The sequence below is a fragment of the Ictalurus punctatus genome, chromosome 2 (assembly GCF_001660625.3).
Source record: "Ictalurus punctatus breed USDA103 chromosome 2, Coco_2.0, whole genome shotgun sequence".
NCBI classification, from domain to species: domain Eukaryota; kingdom Metazoa; phylum Chordata; class Actinopteri; order Siluriformes; family Ictaluridae; genus Ictalurus; species Ictalurus punctatus.
In genome coordinates this window covers 5,211,298-5,227,998 of record NC_030417.2, presented here as the reverse complement: position 1 = coordinate 5,227,998, position 16,701 = coordinate 5,211,298, and the positions used below count along the sequence as shown (strand labels likewise).

Below are 16,701 nucleotides of genomic sequence, written 5' to 3'. Positions count from 1 at the left end.
GTCTAAACTTTTCAAACTTAAATTAATGTAACCATTTTCTTGCTTGCTTATTTTCACCTCTGTTTCAGTCTGTTAATAGTTATAACAAGATTTAGTTAACCCTCAAAATGGTCAATATAAAAGCTTCACTTATAAAAGCGACGTGCATGGAAGAATCGTAAACGTGGACCTACGATTGTTCCTCCAAATATTTTACGTCTTTCGGCTTATGAGGGCGACGGGATAAATACGGACAGCGTAGGAGATTTCATGGACAGGTCTTTCTCCGAAATATCAACAACTACTAAGACATCTCCGCATTACACTTCACAATACTCGATTACTAACCTCTTATACACGTGAGTGGATTCCACACGGTTCGTAAACTCATATCCGACAGAGACCATAAAACGTGTCGGCGATCCCTGAGGTCACGTCTGACTGCTTGGCAACCGGTTGAAAGGCTCGAAACTGCCGAGAGCAACATTCGAACCTGTTTCATTGCTCTGACACGATCATAATTGCATCACAGAAGGAGAAGAATGAAAAGATATCTGAAGTGTGGCCAGCTGATGATCAAGTATACGCGTTATTACTTGGCTCGGATTTGACGAACGCCTCGATAAATCATAGCAGCATGCAGGGGTTTGTCGCCGTTGGCGTTTGCCAAACCTGCAAAAGCAGACGTGCGTATGGTTTTCATTTCGTCGTACAAAATACAGCCGTTTCTGACTGACCCATGAGTCATGAGCTCAACGCTGAAGGGGTGAACGTATGAAGAGAGATCAGGAACGCTTTGACGGTGATCATAAGGAAAGCTGGAACGGGACGTCGAAAAGCCGTTTCACGTTAAGCGTCACGGCGTGTTAAGACTTCGAAGTCGTTTCCATTTGAACGATTTTCGAGCCACCCTGGCCGAGCATCAGAGAAGCGTCCGGTTCGAGTCCACGCACCATACTACCCTGGTTTTATTCAACTGATACTTTTATATTATTATTATTCACGAAAGCAAAACAGAACATTTATGTTTCACATGAACACCATATACAATAATTCAATAACGATGAGGCATGTGTACACAAACAATTCCGACTGATCCGTCTCTTTGTAGATGCTAAGCTTTACTGAATAACAAAAGGTTGACCTGAAAGCCACAGTCAAACCTCAACAGTTGTGTCGGCCAAAGACACACACACACACTCACACACACACACACACACACACACACACACACACACACACACACACACACACAGAGCTGACTGGCCTTTTTTGCAGCCATTCAGGAAATGTTTGAGTGCTATGAAGCCTGGCTGGGAGACAAAGAATGAGCGATGAACAGAGAGTGTGGAAGAAATGAAAGAAAGCCAGAGGTCGAGAAGAGAACGAATGAAAATTTAATGCACAGAAACCTTTTTTTCCCCTTTGTTTTTGTTTTTTTTTTACAAAAAAAAAAAAAAAAAAAAAGATACTGGGATGCTCTTTCCCTTTCTGATGCTAGCACTGAGCAGTCCTCAAGTGCTCCGTTCAGTCAACTGCTTATGTAAAGTTTAACAGTGCTTACAGAGAGAGAGAGAGAGAGAGAGAGAGAGAAATTAAATAAAATAAAAAGGCATGCGGCATGTCACTCACCACACGCAGTTTTGAAAAGGCAAGTGTAAGCGTGTGAGGTTGGCAACAGCAACGCAACTGCCAGATAAGGAGCTATCCTTAATACAGACCAAATGCCTTTCCCCATCTAGTAATAAAATTAAACGTAATTAAAATATAAAACACGATTATATAAAACTTCGCTTTAATGACAGTCTAGACATTAATCTTTTTAACTGGGCCATAAAATTGTGGGCTGAAAAAAAAAAAGGACTTACTCGGAGGAAAATTTCACGACCACCACCGCTGCTTGATGTTTTGCCTAAAGACCAATTACTTCGTTAACATTTATATCTCGTTAAATTCACTTTATCGGTGCGCAGCATCTACCTCGCTTTGTAAAGAGAGACAACGTCAGAAAATGGAATAATAAAATGAATCACGGTTATAATAATAAATAAATAAATAAATAAAAACACATGTATGAATAATGGTTACGCTTGGATTCAGTGACCTTTTATTGTATTTACACAGCAAACTGACCCATGACCACATGACCAGAAGATTGGGGGGGGGGGGGGATCCCTGTATCAATACACAACACCGCATAATCAAAACACACTTTGAAGTAAAGGATAAGCAGAACAAACAATCAGTCCGTACAGGATTTCACACAGTCTGTTTTGCGATAGCTCCGGCCAAAAATGCTCGATTTTGATGCAGCTTTTTTTTTTTTTTTTAATTGTTTTTGTGCTTTTTTTTTTGTGGAAAACTACATGAATTGGCGAAATTGCAATCGCACAAAATTGGTCATATTGCTTGGCAAATGAGACCTTTTAGTTGTGCTCATGTTCGACACACGTGAATCGAAGACGGCTTTGGCTGAACGCGCGTCGTGATGACGTCACATGACGCCTCTGGGCCCAAATCTGTGGTAATTTTTTTTTTAAAAATTGCAAGCTCCTCCGAATATTGCAGAGTTTGCTTGACTTTGCCTTCATTTCTGCGATCGCAAAAATCACGATTGGGCTTTTAAATGGCGATTAAGAGTACGCTGTTACAATAATCAACGACGGGGTGATGAGACGAAACCGCACCAACCTCACCCAACCTGAAGGTGATCATTTTCCTAGAACACCAGATCCTGAAGTGATACCAAAGCTGTATATCTGTCAAATGCAAACTTTAAACATGATGTTTAAACTGAGGGAAATAATAATAATAATAATAATAATAATAATAATAAAAATAATAATAATAATAACTTTAGTTGATGTTTTTTCTTCACCCATGATCTAAAGACATGCATCATTACAGTCTGTGCTACACGGCACGATTAAAATGACATGAATGAATGAAATTAAATCAAGGGATATGTGCTGCTGACCCAAAACATTTGAGATGTTGGCGGTAAAGATATAAATTATAAGCTAGTGGGCAACATGGACTGAAAATTAATAACCAGTAACAGATTTCCAATCATCATATCTTTTCAGGAACACTCAAATAAGATTATGCTTTCTGTGGAATTTTCGCTTCAAGCAAAATATCATTCATTTCCATTTCCATTCCTCCAAACTGGTCTGGAACTAATTGCTCCACAATTTGAAACTCCACAAATCAGAATTTAGCAAGCAGTTTTATAAAGGATCCAATTTTAAACACACATTTGCCCAAAGACAATTTGCATATTATATAAGACTAATCTGTTTGCTTTGATCTGGCTTGGCAATCGGGCATTCTTATCTTTTCTAGAGCTGTAGTCTCTCTAAAGCTTTGCCAGTAAGGGCCGGTCTTGGAAACGTGAGCACCGCAAACTATAATAAACACTTTCACCTTTAAGCATTAAAATAATAACAGATGTTCCTTCATCCCCCCCCACCATCATCTCAAGCTATACATATACATATATATACACATACACATACACACACACACACACACACACACACACACACACGAAAATGCACTAAATAGTCTTTCTATTTCTGTTTCCAGCTTTTCCCAGAGTAAACAGTAAAGTAGGTCATGTTTCAAACTCCTTAAGAGCTACGTGATATTAAAAAATAACAAAACGTTGATTTAACCAGTAAAAATGGTTTCTCAGAGGAAACAATCTTTGTTTCCAAGGTTTTCCAAGTCGAACTCTTAAAGTACTGATGCACACCGACATCTCTCTCAACACTTTCTGCTGTCGTTGTGATCGTCGTCATGGTCCGAGACTCAATTTAAAAAAACCAGGAGTTTACATTCAAAAAGGATTTACTAATCTGGAAGATCCAGAAGACTGGTCTGGCAAGAGACATTTCAGTAGATTTGAAGGCTATGTAGGAGGCTTTCCTGATGGGAAACCTGGCAGGTGCTTAGCAAGACCTTTCACAATGGGGTGGACAGGGTTATATCCAATGACTCTCCTGGAGTGGCAACCTAAATACTAATCCACATCCATTTAAAAACACCCCACGACATAATGTGGCTCCACTGTCCGAGTAGGATCCCCATCGGACATGAAAAAAAAAACACAAGCGTAAGCAAGAATTGTTTGTTGTCTTGCGAGCTACATGAAAGTCATCGCTAACAACATTGGGCTACATCTTGTGACGTATGAATTCAAGATCACTAGCTAACAATGAACTGCAGTCATCCAGTGTTAAGCCAAGAAATAATGAAGATCTTTAAAATTAAAATTAGAGATACAGATTACTTCAGACTACAGGGTGGCAACGACCTCAGCACAAGAAATGCTAAATGTTCTGAGAATACTCACACTGGTGATGCACGATATTCTGAAGAAAGTCTTTGCTGCCTGTAAAGCTACAAATAAGGCGGCACACTATTTGGAAAGGATTGGTTGTGCAACACCTGAGGCGCTGACATAAGCACATGTGCTGCTCTCAAATTAGGGGCCATTATGATATTCTTTGTTCGTCATTACAGAGATGAGACAGGAGAATTATACTCTATTTGGACACACTCCCTACTCCGGTTGAAAAAACGAAACAAAAAACAAAACAAAAAAAACAAAAAAGCCTCGCCCTCCAGGAATTCCTGCCTAATGGCATCATTATGGGCCTGTCGAACCCACCATCCTTGTAATCTAGCTTGGGCGGGGGATTCAAAGAGGACTCGAGCCATTCAAGCTTTAGTTGTGCTAAGAAGACCTTTAACAAGGGAGATGTGTTTGTATGTTTTTAAGGTTAAGTGCAGCTTTGGGTCGAGCGTCGAAATATGTAGACAACTATATATACGGAGCCATGTAGGTAAGATGGGACGAGGATCCAGGACAAAAACGTTTCAAGACAAAATAACGCCATGGGCATGCTATTGGATGATCGGCCACTCGCCGATCAGATGTCAGGCATCCTTTTGCTCCAAGAATGACGTGAGGACAGAAAATAAGAATAATAAGAAGGAAGGACCTTCCGTCCGCCCAGTAAAACACCACAAGACGTGTGGACGTGCATCTTTGCTTTGGAAAAGAGTACTATCTCGGACTTCCAAAACACAACAAACGAATTTCCCGCTTGTCATCTGGCCAGAGTGTGACACGCGAGTCCGCCTGTTCAAGCGGATGTTCGGGAAAACTGTTCCGACCCAGAAAAAAAAAAAAAAAAAAAAAAAAAAAAAAAGGTCTCACAGTAATGGAACCGAATGCATTTGAATGCTGTCTCTCATCACGTGGCTTGAACTGTCCAAACAGCTTCAGGTCATGATATCGTCTTGCTTTTGTTGCGGAAAAGGGCAAAAAGATGAAGTGTGTATTAATGTGCAAGCATTTGCATTCGTGTTACAGCACAGACACTCACTGCTGTTCCCCCTTACTGTGCCTTAGAAAAGCCTTTACAGCGGTTGTTTGTATGTACACATAAGCAAACATGCTGGAACAGGGAATGTGCTTCACAGGAGGTACATTTACAGGCCAGGGATGGGGGGAGAGAGAGAGAGAGAGAGAGAGAGAGAGAGAGAGAGAGAGAGAGAGGTGCAGTCAGTGCAAGCCTGTGGCCACATGCTGTGAGCAGGAGATTTTTAAAACCCCTCAGGACACGTGAAACTCAGTGAGGCCACCTAATAATGTTTTTTCCAGAACCTCATGCCTGAAGGCCGTACTCCATTTCCTCTTCCTGGCCAGGGTCATCAGACTTGTCTTTCATTTTTGGCTTGAATACCTTCTATTTTACTTACCGATCACGGCATCAGATGCAGATATTTAATCTGCCTCTGTCTTGAAGAACCCATGAAAAGTAGATACGTGTCTGGCACAGTTACATCGTTTAGCAGACTCCCATATCCAGAGCAAGTGCTTCCATGTGCTTCCGGTGGTGGGAAATCTTCAAAACTTATGATCTGATCAAAATTATTGTTCATACGGGGATCATCTAATGATTCGCGCTGTGTGGTCATTTCATTTATACCACAGGACTGTTACATGATCGAGTCTGATTGGCCACAAGTCATGGTTTCATGGAGCTCTGTGGTGGTCGCTCCACACAAACATGCACACGCTGATATAGTGAAGTTTTCTTCGAGGAGACATTATGTTACATTTTTGGAAGGAGTCTCCAGTGTCAGGGCTTTGTAACAGTTTGTAAAGGCTGCAGCTTTTCAGCATCATGACAAACTGCATTTTATTTGCTCTTATTAACTTGCTGGCGAGGGAACGACATTTATAGCTGTTCCAACGCAAGTAACTTAGGTTACGCATTAAGATTAAACGTGCCTGGAAACGGATAAAAACTATGATGAATTGCTCTTCAATAAATTTGACATTTATTGCAAACTGATGTATGTGAGGGATAACACACCCGGGACAGTGTTAATGGAAAATAACCATATGCAGGGTGTTAAAAGCATCATCCCGCCCATATTCACAAAGCTCCGCCCATAGAATCTACAGGACGTCAGATTTCCAAATGGGTTTTCTCAGCCATAGAATACTTTTATCCTGAGGTCATGGTTTAAACCATTATTTTGTGTCACGTTTTACATATATTGCAGGTTATCTGTGTAATTAGGAAATGTTTAAATATCGACTATTGCACCTTTAATTCAAAAGCTCATACCCGTGTATGCTACACCAGTGGTCACCAACACTCTTCATTGGGATCTACTTTGCTGCAGGTTTCATCTCCAACCAAACTGTAACACACTTGTTTTACTTGATCAAGACCTTCTTAAGGCAATGACTAGATGGCACAATTATGGTCTTCAGGAAGGTTCACCAAGACCAGGGTTGGTGACCACTGCCCTGCACGTTATGTCCCAACATCCAACTAGTTTAGTCCCAAGCCGTCAAACACACTACTGCTCAGTCCCTCCAGAATTTCGTGATTCTGCGATCGCAGACATTAACGCAAAATCGCCACAAAATTCGGAGGAGATTGCACATTTTCAACATTACCGCAGATTTTCTACGGATTTGGGTCAAGACGCGTCATGTGACATCACAACACACATTCAGCCAAAAGGACTCATTTACCAACAAACATCACTGTGAAAGACCATGCAAAACAACTTTGTGCAATTGCAATTTCGCCAATTCAAGAACTTTTCCTTAAAAAAAATAAATAAATAAATAAAGCACAAAAAGCTTTTTTGGCTGCAACAATGACAAAAAAAAAAATCTGTGAAATCCTGCACGAACTGATTATTATTTGTTCTTCTTATCCTTCCAGTGTGTTTTATGATTATGCGGCGTTTTGTATTGATACAGGGATTTTTCCTTCACCCCCCCCACCACCACTCTTAGCCTTAAGAGTTCATCAGAGGAACATCTATCCACACCAGAACCCCCAAAAGTCTCCAAACAGCACTCCCCCGTCTTCCGGCCATGGGCCAGTTTGCTGAGTAAATACAATAGGCAAAGGTCACTGATTCCAAGACGGCCAAAACAAACAGGTCTCACTTCCTGATCACGGCATGGGACGGGGAATAGACGCATGCCTTCGTTTAACAGCGTCAACATCGGCAGAGAAGAGAGATAGAGAGAGAGAGAGAGAGAGAGAGAGAGAGAGAGAGAAAAAACTTTCTACTGTCTTCAAAGCTGAACCTCAGAATAAGGACTACATACGCTAATGTCAGAAATAGCTTAGCGTTATGTATAGGGACTTTATGTAGAACACCTGCTGACATCCTTTTCCATTTGAGATTCTAGCACCTTAAAGGAATCTATCAGCTCATGAAATGAGGCATTTCATCAACTTCCAAACAAATAAACCTCATCAGGCTGAATATTTATTTAAGTAACGTCCACGCCTACTTTTCTTCAAAAACAGGTTTATTTATTTTCTTTGGCCACTCCTCCAGGCTCCATACAAGCAATCAGCATGGCTGCATAAAGAATGCGACATGTTTTTGGTATGATGCGGCACATCTGGAAGAGTGGTTTAAAAAAAAACCCCAAAAAAACCTGCATCCTCTCTGAGGGTCATCTCTTTTACTTTTGTGCTCGCTCGTTTAGTTACAGCAGATAGCGGGCTGCAACTGTAACCGGATAACCATGCGCATCTTGAATGCGATTCCTACGAGTGGATGGAAAATCTATTTAGCGTACGGCTTTACGAGGCTTGTCGTGTCAGAGGCTGAGCCTAAAACTGATCCATGTAGGAGTTAAGATATCGTATAAAAGGCTTCTATACATGCTATGTAGAAGTATGCTGTAGTTCCAATGGGAGTGTAAATCAGCAGTGAATTGCTGGAAGTGTTGCGGACCGATTGAGAAGAACTGGACGTCCAAGAACATCCACTGATGAATGAACAACCGATGTGGTGCTGGCAAACAGTTTATTTATTACATTCTGAACGTGGTGGCTCAACAGTTAAGGCTCTGGGAGACTGATCAGAAGAGCCAAGCTGCCACTGTTGGGCCCTTGACCCTTTCTGCCGTATCATGGCTGACCCTGCGCCCTGACCACAACTTCCTAGCAAGCTGTGCTGTAATGTCTGCGACAAATAAAGCCTTCTTCTTCAGACGGATTTCCCAGACCTCGCTGCTTTCACCTTATCACCGTTCCGTCACACCTCCACAAACCTCTGCTTGTTTCACATGTCGTAAAGGAATCTGCGCATCAGCCATGTCACTCGTTCCGGCACGCTTTGTTTATTTACCACCTACCAGCATCGAATTCACCCTGCTTAACCAAAGTGTAACGCCATTCATCGAGAAGAGTGCCTGATGACCCGTTCTGGCTCTGTGCTTCCATAATGCATGCACTTTATCATGGAAAGAAAGAAAGGAAAAAAAGAAGAGGGGAAAAGTGAAGAAACATCTGGATGTCGCTTGAACGCCAATGCTCCTGGTGTTCCTTCAAGTCCAGCGGAAAAGAAATGCCTCGTGCAGGAGTTAATCCAACACCTTAGGTGTGCATTCGACATTGGTGTGTCAGCAAACCGCAACATCTGTCGCACCTCTGGCGTGAAGACGCACGCGCTTTTGCTACTGATCTAATTGATGTCGCGAGGCTGCGTTCTAAGGCTTTGTCATGGAGAGAAGAAAACAGCTGGAGTAAATATGAAGCGTGTATGAAAGCAGTTAAATAGAGTTTTGTGTGTGTGTGTGTGTGTGTGTGTGTGTGTGTGTATATGTGTGTGTGTGTGTGTGTGTGTGTGTGTGTGTGTGTTGAGGGGGGAGGGGGGGGGGGGGGGGGGGGGGGCGGATTGAGGAGGTATTTACCCGGGTCGTGGAAAGGCACAAGGGCGAAGTTATAGAGCGGTCGCTTGGGGCGGCTCAGGGACGTCTCCAGAATCTTCGAAGCTCCTTCAATAACTTGCACCAAGTCATCATACATGGACCCCGTGACGTCAAAGACGAAGGCTAAAGTCGAGGCTCCTTGTGGGATTTGTTCTGCAGAGTCCTGTGTAGCTGACAAAACTCCTAAAAACAACACCAGAACCGGCACCAAAATAAACAACCGACCCGGACCCATTTCTGAGAAGTTGTTGTTGTTGTTGTTGTTGTTGTTGTTTAGTTTCAGCAACGAGGCATTTGGGAAACAATGTCAGAATCTTTCGACCCCCTTAAAAAAAAACTGAACAGCAAGAAGAAGTGTAGAAAAGGTAAGTGGGATATACACTGAAGCTCCAGAGGTCTGTCCTCCTCCTCCTCCGGAGCGCAGAAGAACACTGCACTGATCTGCCCAGCTGCTGAAGAACAACAGGAGCCGCGCGCAAATTAATGAAGGACAGCTGCACTCTGATTGGACAGCGGGGTTTTTAAGGGGCGGGGTTTCAAAAAGACGCACGTGCGTGTAGGTCTAGTTAATTAAAAGTGTTGAATTAACGCTTAATGGGTTTCTCGGGAAGAGGTTTTATTTTAAGACTCATTTTTACTCATGTCATTCTGTTGTGTTTTTGTTTTTGTTTTTAGGATGAAATGTGAATTATTAGCCTATTAGGCTACTTAGTAATCTTTAGAAGAAGAAAAAAACAAAACAAACACTACAAGACTTTATTTGTTGTTGTTGTTGTTGTTGAACCCTTCTGTTATGTTGGGGGGGAAAAAGTTACATCCATTATGTTATGGGTCAAAATGTGTTCCATAGTTTACACACACACACACACACACACACACACACACACACACACACACACACACACACACAAACAGCAAAGAAAGGCTTCAAAGAATAAACAAACCTTTATTATGGCTTGTCCGAGAAGAAATATTTGCATGTACGTTCGTGACTCTACATGAAGAAAGTCAAGAAATTTCAAAGAGTAAAAGAGAGATTAATCAGTATTTCAGACATCGAACATAATAGGAGGGTTAACACTGGTATTGTGAGCAGTGTTGTGGGATTTCATACACTATATGATCAAAAGTTTTTGGACACCCGACCGTCACACCCATATGTGCTTCTTGAACATAGTTTTCCAGATTTAATCCCACTTTGCTGTAATAATAACCTCTAGATTTTGGAGCATGGCTGTGGGGATTTGTGTTCATTCAGCTACAAGAGCATTTGTGAAAACCATGTCTTTATGGAGCTCGGTTTGTTCACAGGGGCATTGTCGTCGTTCCAGTGAAGGGAAATTGTTATGTCAAGTCAAGTGGCTTTTATTGTCATTTCAACCATATACAGCTGGTACAGTACACAGTGAAACGAAACAGCTTTCTTCCAGGACCACGGTGCTACATAGAACAACACACTAACCACATGAGACCTCACAGAACTAAATAAGACCTACACATTTCTACATAAAGTGTGCAAACAACACAGGACAGTATAATAACTACTAAAACAGGACAACAGGCACAGTAAGTGACAGTGTCGCACCAACCAGCACTCAGTCCTAGTGTGGAAGTGTCTGATATAACAGGTAGTGCAAATGAATAACAATATAATGAATGTAAATATAACATAGTACTCAGAAGATTAGCTTATACCATATATGGACATGGCCAGGTAAAGTGTATAGTGGTGACAAGAATTTAAATGTGATATTTGTTATAAGTTAGCAGCAAAAATACGGGTATTCACAGAATACAAAGACATTCTGGACAATTCTGTGCTTCAAACGTTTGGCCATGTAGTGTACTTATAGTAGGCTGTTAATTCTGCTATTATATAGCTAGCTAGCTAACTAAAGGGCTCATTATTTGATTCATTTTCAGTAGACAGGTTATACTGGTCAGTGTCATGGTGGATCAGGAGCCTATCCTAGGAACAATGTGTGGTTAGCTGGACAGTAAAATCCCTAGTGTTGAATTAACACCCAGAGTGATTATTTGTGCCCAATGGACTTATATAAACACTGTAGGGTGTAAATTCATCACGCTGGGTGTTAAATCAGCACTGGGGATTTTGCTGTATGTGTGAAAATTGTCACAGGTTTATGTTTATGGATTTAATTGCGCTCTTCTATATGTACAAAGTTTAGGATTATTTAAAATGACAAAACCATGATTAGTTTGACTTTTTTTTCAGAACTTTTGTCTCGAAGGTATTTTGATAGCTCATTGGTCTACAACATGCTGGTTGGTTGAGTATGTCCTCTAACAAACTCAGGATTCTTCCAGAAACAGGTGTAGTTATATTGAGGTCATGTGACACTTTAATTGCACACAGTTGTACTCCATTTAACCAAATATGTGACTTCTGATGGCAACTGGTCGTACGAGAACTAATTTAGGGGTTTCACAGCAAGAGGGTTTTGGGGGTTTTTTTTACTTGTAAATATTTTTGCTAATTATATAAATGTTGTCTCCCCTACTTCAACAGTATGGGTTATTTTGTGTAGATTTATAACATATAATCTCAGTTAAATCCATTTCAGTGTCAGGGTGTAGCTACACAAAATGTGGAAAAGGTCAAGGGGGTGGGGGTGAATACTTATGCAAGTCACTGTAGACTGCACATGCATGAGCCAGAAATGTATCATGTAATGAACAAGTCAGCAATTTACACTAATTTTCTAATTACATCAAAAACACCTGTCATATATTTCTACAGAAAGGCTTTCTTAATGCAATGGTTATAACCAATATATTGTGAGACACTGTAACTAAATTCCATATTAATTTTATTTCATGTGGCTCAGCTCTCTGAAGTTTTTCAGTGCCTACCCTTTACCTATCGCCACCTTTTGGGCATGAGGTACATTACAGTATGAGTAGTTAGCACACAGCTGAATCAATGTCCATTAATTATTATTTTTTTTCCATAATATTGTGCATTGGACGCATATCAGTGTATAGTAGCATAAAATAATAAACAATATCAGATTACTTGGATGCTATTTGTAACTGGAAAGAAACTGTATAATTTATCTACAGTTGCGGTCATACGTTTACACACGCCTTGCAGAATGTGCAAATGTTAACAATAATTTTTAAATAATAATAATAATAATAAGGTGGATCATAAAAAAAGCATTTTGTTTTTTATTTAGTCCTGCCCTGAGTAATCTATTTCACATAACATATATTTACATATAGTCCACAAGACACAATAATAACTCAATTTACACAAACGAACCAGTTCAAAAGTTTACACACGCTTGATTATTAATCCTGTGTGTTGTTACCTGGATGATCAGCGACTGTGTTTATGTTTTGTAAGAGTTGTTCACGAGTCCCTTGTTTGTCCTGAGCAGTTAAACTGCCCAGTGTTCTTCAGAAAAATCCTCCAGGTCCTGCACATTCTTTAGTTTTCCAGCATCTTCTGCATAATTAACCCCTTTCCAACAGCGGCTATATGATGTCGAGATCCATCTTTTCACACTGAGGATGACTGAGGGACTCATACACGACTATTACAGAAGGTGCAAACGTTCACTGATGCTCAAGTGAATTGAATAGTCGATTACTAAAGAAAAGGCATGTTGAAGCTTGGTTAAAGTCTGCTACAACTCATTTGGACAAGCCTATGAAATACTGGGAGAGTGTAGTCTGGTCAGACGAGAGCAAAATTGAACTTTTTGGCTGTCATACTACACACCATGTTTGGAGAAGAAATGGCACTGCACATCACCCTAAAAACACTACACCAACAGTGAAGTTTGGAGGTGGAAGCATCATGGTGTGGGGCTGTTTTTCATCACATGGTACTGGCAGACGTCATATAATTGAAGGAACGATGAATGGAGCCCTTTACCGGGAGATTCTTGAGAAGAATCTGCTGCCATCCACCAGGATGATGAAGATGAGACGTGGGTGGACTTCCAGCTGGACAACGATCCAAAGCATACAGCAAACGAAACTCTCAATTGGTTTCAGAGAAAAAAATCAAGGTGTTAGAATGTCCCAGTCAATCACCTGACTTAAATCCAATTGAACAAGATTTAAAGACAATATGTTTAGAAGAATGGGCAAAAATCACACCTGAATACTGCGACCCATTAATTTCTGCATACAGGAAGCGTCTTGAAGTTGTCATTACAAACAAAGGCTTCTCCACTAAGTACTAAAGACATTTCACTTAGCGTGTTCAATACCTTTTTCCTGTGTCATTCCACTTTATTACACATAACTTCATTTATAGACTTTAATGTTCGGATTTCTTTATATTTCCGGATTTCTTGAGTTAATACTGATGTCTGCTGAAAATTTCATGTGAATAGTCTCATTAGAAATATATTTTCTGAAAACGTTCAATACTTATTTCCCCCGCCGTAAATGTTCATTCGTTGTCTTCAAGCTGCTGCAGTTGAAGTAGAAGTACTCCAGAGGGAGTCATAGGACTAGTAAAATCTTACACACTACGACTCATTGCAGCTGTGAATAAGCACCAACACACAGCTCAAGGGCATATAGAAAGCCTTTAAATGCAGGTTAATGTATAATTTAACTGAACAGCCTACAGAATATCGAGCTTACAATTTTACCACATACGAAGGTGGTGTTAGCAAAGGTTCATCAAATCTTACCCAATTTTCTCAATATCTTCATGTACTTGAATGGGACAAAAGTTCTCGCTGATTTTGTGGAAACATGTGTATGATGAGGCCAAGCCCAAGTAGCCTTATACTGATTTAAATGAGGATTATTTGCATTGCAAATGACGCTATCTATAGACACTGTCTATGGTCTCAGGGCTTAGATGATGGACTGCATTTTCGTTGCGTACAGGATTTTCCAAACGTTTCACCTTAGACCATTTTTAGAAAGAGAACTCCTGTCACTTTAAACTGAATGCCTCCTAGGCTGTGTTGATACAGGTGTCCCGCTCTCGTATCTTCACTCACCAGAAGTGATGAAACAGCAGTTTATCTTGGACAGGCACGTTCATTTGGCTGTGAAGGACTTGGAACGAAGCCTGGAAGTGGATGTGTGTGTGTGTGCGTGTGTGTGTGCGTTCAAAGGTGAAAGTCACACAGTACCAGATACTGTGTATATCAGAAATTATACTTTTTTTTTTTTCAACAGGGCTTACGTCTCTTTTAGTGTAATAATAATAATCTTAGGTAAGTAATTACAAATACTTTTTGAAATTAGTATCAAACATCAAACATTATTACAAATCATTTGGTAGTTATCTTTCTTTCGTTCTTTCTTACAACAGTAACTAGAAGAAATAACATTATTTTGATCCTTTGATATGTAATATCATGCTTATCACATATACAGGGTGTCCCAAAAGTCTCCATACACAGGGGACTGTGGATGTTCATGGATGATCAGTGGATGTTCATGGATGTCCAGTTCTTCTCTTTCAGTCCGCAACACTTCCAGTCTATTTGAATTTGTTAATACGTTTGGTGACAGTGACGTGTGTGTAATGCGCTCACCATGTTTCCTGTTAAAGTCCATCGCGACAGCTTTCCCGATCCAGCCATGAGAACGATTTAAATACCTTCGTATTTCGTCAAAGGCGTTCTCAAAGCCTATCTGAAAAAAATATACATAATATAAACTAAGTATGAAAAATTTTGGAAGACATTTTGCTAAAATGTGTTAATGTCCATGATGTGTATAGAGACTTCTGGGACACCATGTAAAAGACACTTCTCAAGTACACTATCCCAAAGTACTTCTGGAATCACCTCGACCAGTTCTGTTTCCCAACGTTTGAAGACAAGCTGAGAATCTGAACGGACCTGTTAGTGGAGGTGTGAAATTTGACCCCCGCATAGAACGTAGTGGTCCTAGAAATTTGTCCAAAGGCATATTATCAGGCGAATCGGATCAGATTTTTTAAATATATTTTTCTTAATGTAATTTTGGATGTAATGTTTATGGTTACATAGCTAGGAGACACCAATTAATATATATATATATATATATATATATATATATATATATATATATATATATATATATATATATATAAATTGGTGTCTCCTAGCTATGTATGTATATATATATATATATATATATATATACACACACACACACACACACACACACACACACACACACACATACGTTTTAACCCGTAGTAGATCTAGTGATTGGAAGTATTTAATAGCGAAGAAGGACAGAGGACTGCAGAGAATTTGCGGGCACAAGCCACGTTCTGAAGAAAAAACAACATGTCAACAGTTGCTGTGACTCAGTCTGAAAATGTGAGAAGTTGTCACATGCTGGTTTTGCAGTGTAGAGGCCCCCACTGTGATGCACTGTCGTGATAGCTTTGATTTGCTTACTTTCTCACGAAATGGGGCTTAACATGGAGCAACATGGGGTTGAAGCCAAAAGCCAGAGATTTGCCAAATCAAAACAGAAAGTTCTCCAAACCTCCAAATGAGTAATGCGGAATTTGAGTCTAACAATTCAAGAAGTTTTGGAAAAGTAAGTACGTAAGAGTACAAGTCAGGGACGTGGGAAGATATTTTACATTGAGGGTGCTGGAATTTTAAGCACCATACCATGTTATGTGTAATTTATTATCATTATTATTATTATTATTATTATAAATTTTAGTAGCCGTTTTATTCTTTTACCCTCAGAAGCCCCACTTCCTGCCTCCTTGGTAACGAAGTACAATTATCCAAATATCTTCCACCCCTGGTATTGAGCAATTGTGTTCATTAAAGTGCACCTATTATGGTTTTGAAACGTGCCTAATTTTGTGTTAAAGGTCTCATACGATAGATTTACATGCATCCAAGAACAAAAAACATTTTAATTTGCTCATAATTTAAATTGCAGCGTTACCTTTGTTTCCCCCAGTGCCACAAATGACTCGTTCAATGAATCGTTCTAAAGGATTCATTCTAAACGCCTCTGTTCAGAGAGCATACTCTGCTCTGATTGGTCAGATGTCCCAGTCTGTTGTGATTGGTCTACCGCTGTCTTATGGTCTACCATAACGAGTTTCAGCTTTTTGTAAACCTACGTAGGTTAGTACAGGAAGTAAGTCTGGAATGACTAATGACTCGTTTCAGCTGTTCAGAATCGATTCCTTCTTTTGGGAGTCAATAACTCCCCATTTTGTCGTGGGCTTTGATTTTTGAAACTTTGCAGACGTTTTTACTTTCACGAACAGCTCTTTAGCACACTACATGAAAGGTAAAATTTGAAAAACCATAGCAGGTGCACTTTACGTATTGATAATTGCATTCCTACACCAATTTGTGTGTGGAATGTTTTACAAGGTCAACATGTGCCCTCCAGCCTCAAAAACAAATGACACAACTTCCAGTCTTGCCGATCCGCATACCGTATCCTAAATACAATAGAGAGGCGGCAGCTTT

The 16,701-nt window shown here is 40.2% G+C and overlaps 1 protein-coding gene across 2 annotated transcripts in view; it reads right to left on the bottom strand.

The window, feature by feature from the left end:
- hmcn1 (hemicentin 1) overlaps positions 1-9,686 on the bottom strand; it is a 99,151-nt gene extending 89,465 nt beyond the window's left edge. For both annotated transcript variants that reach the window (XM_053686941.1, XM_053686946.1), the window contains exon 1: positions 9,239-9,686. In XM_053686941.1, the coding sequence (XP_053542916.1) occupies positions 9,239-9,491 (253 nt within the window). In that variant the 5' untranslated portion in view covers positions 9,492-9,686. The remainder of the gene's footprint in view (positions 1-9,238) is intronic.
- Between the last annotated feature and the right edge of the window lie 7,015 nt (positions 9,687-16,701).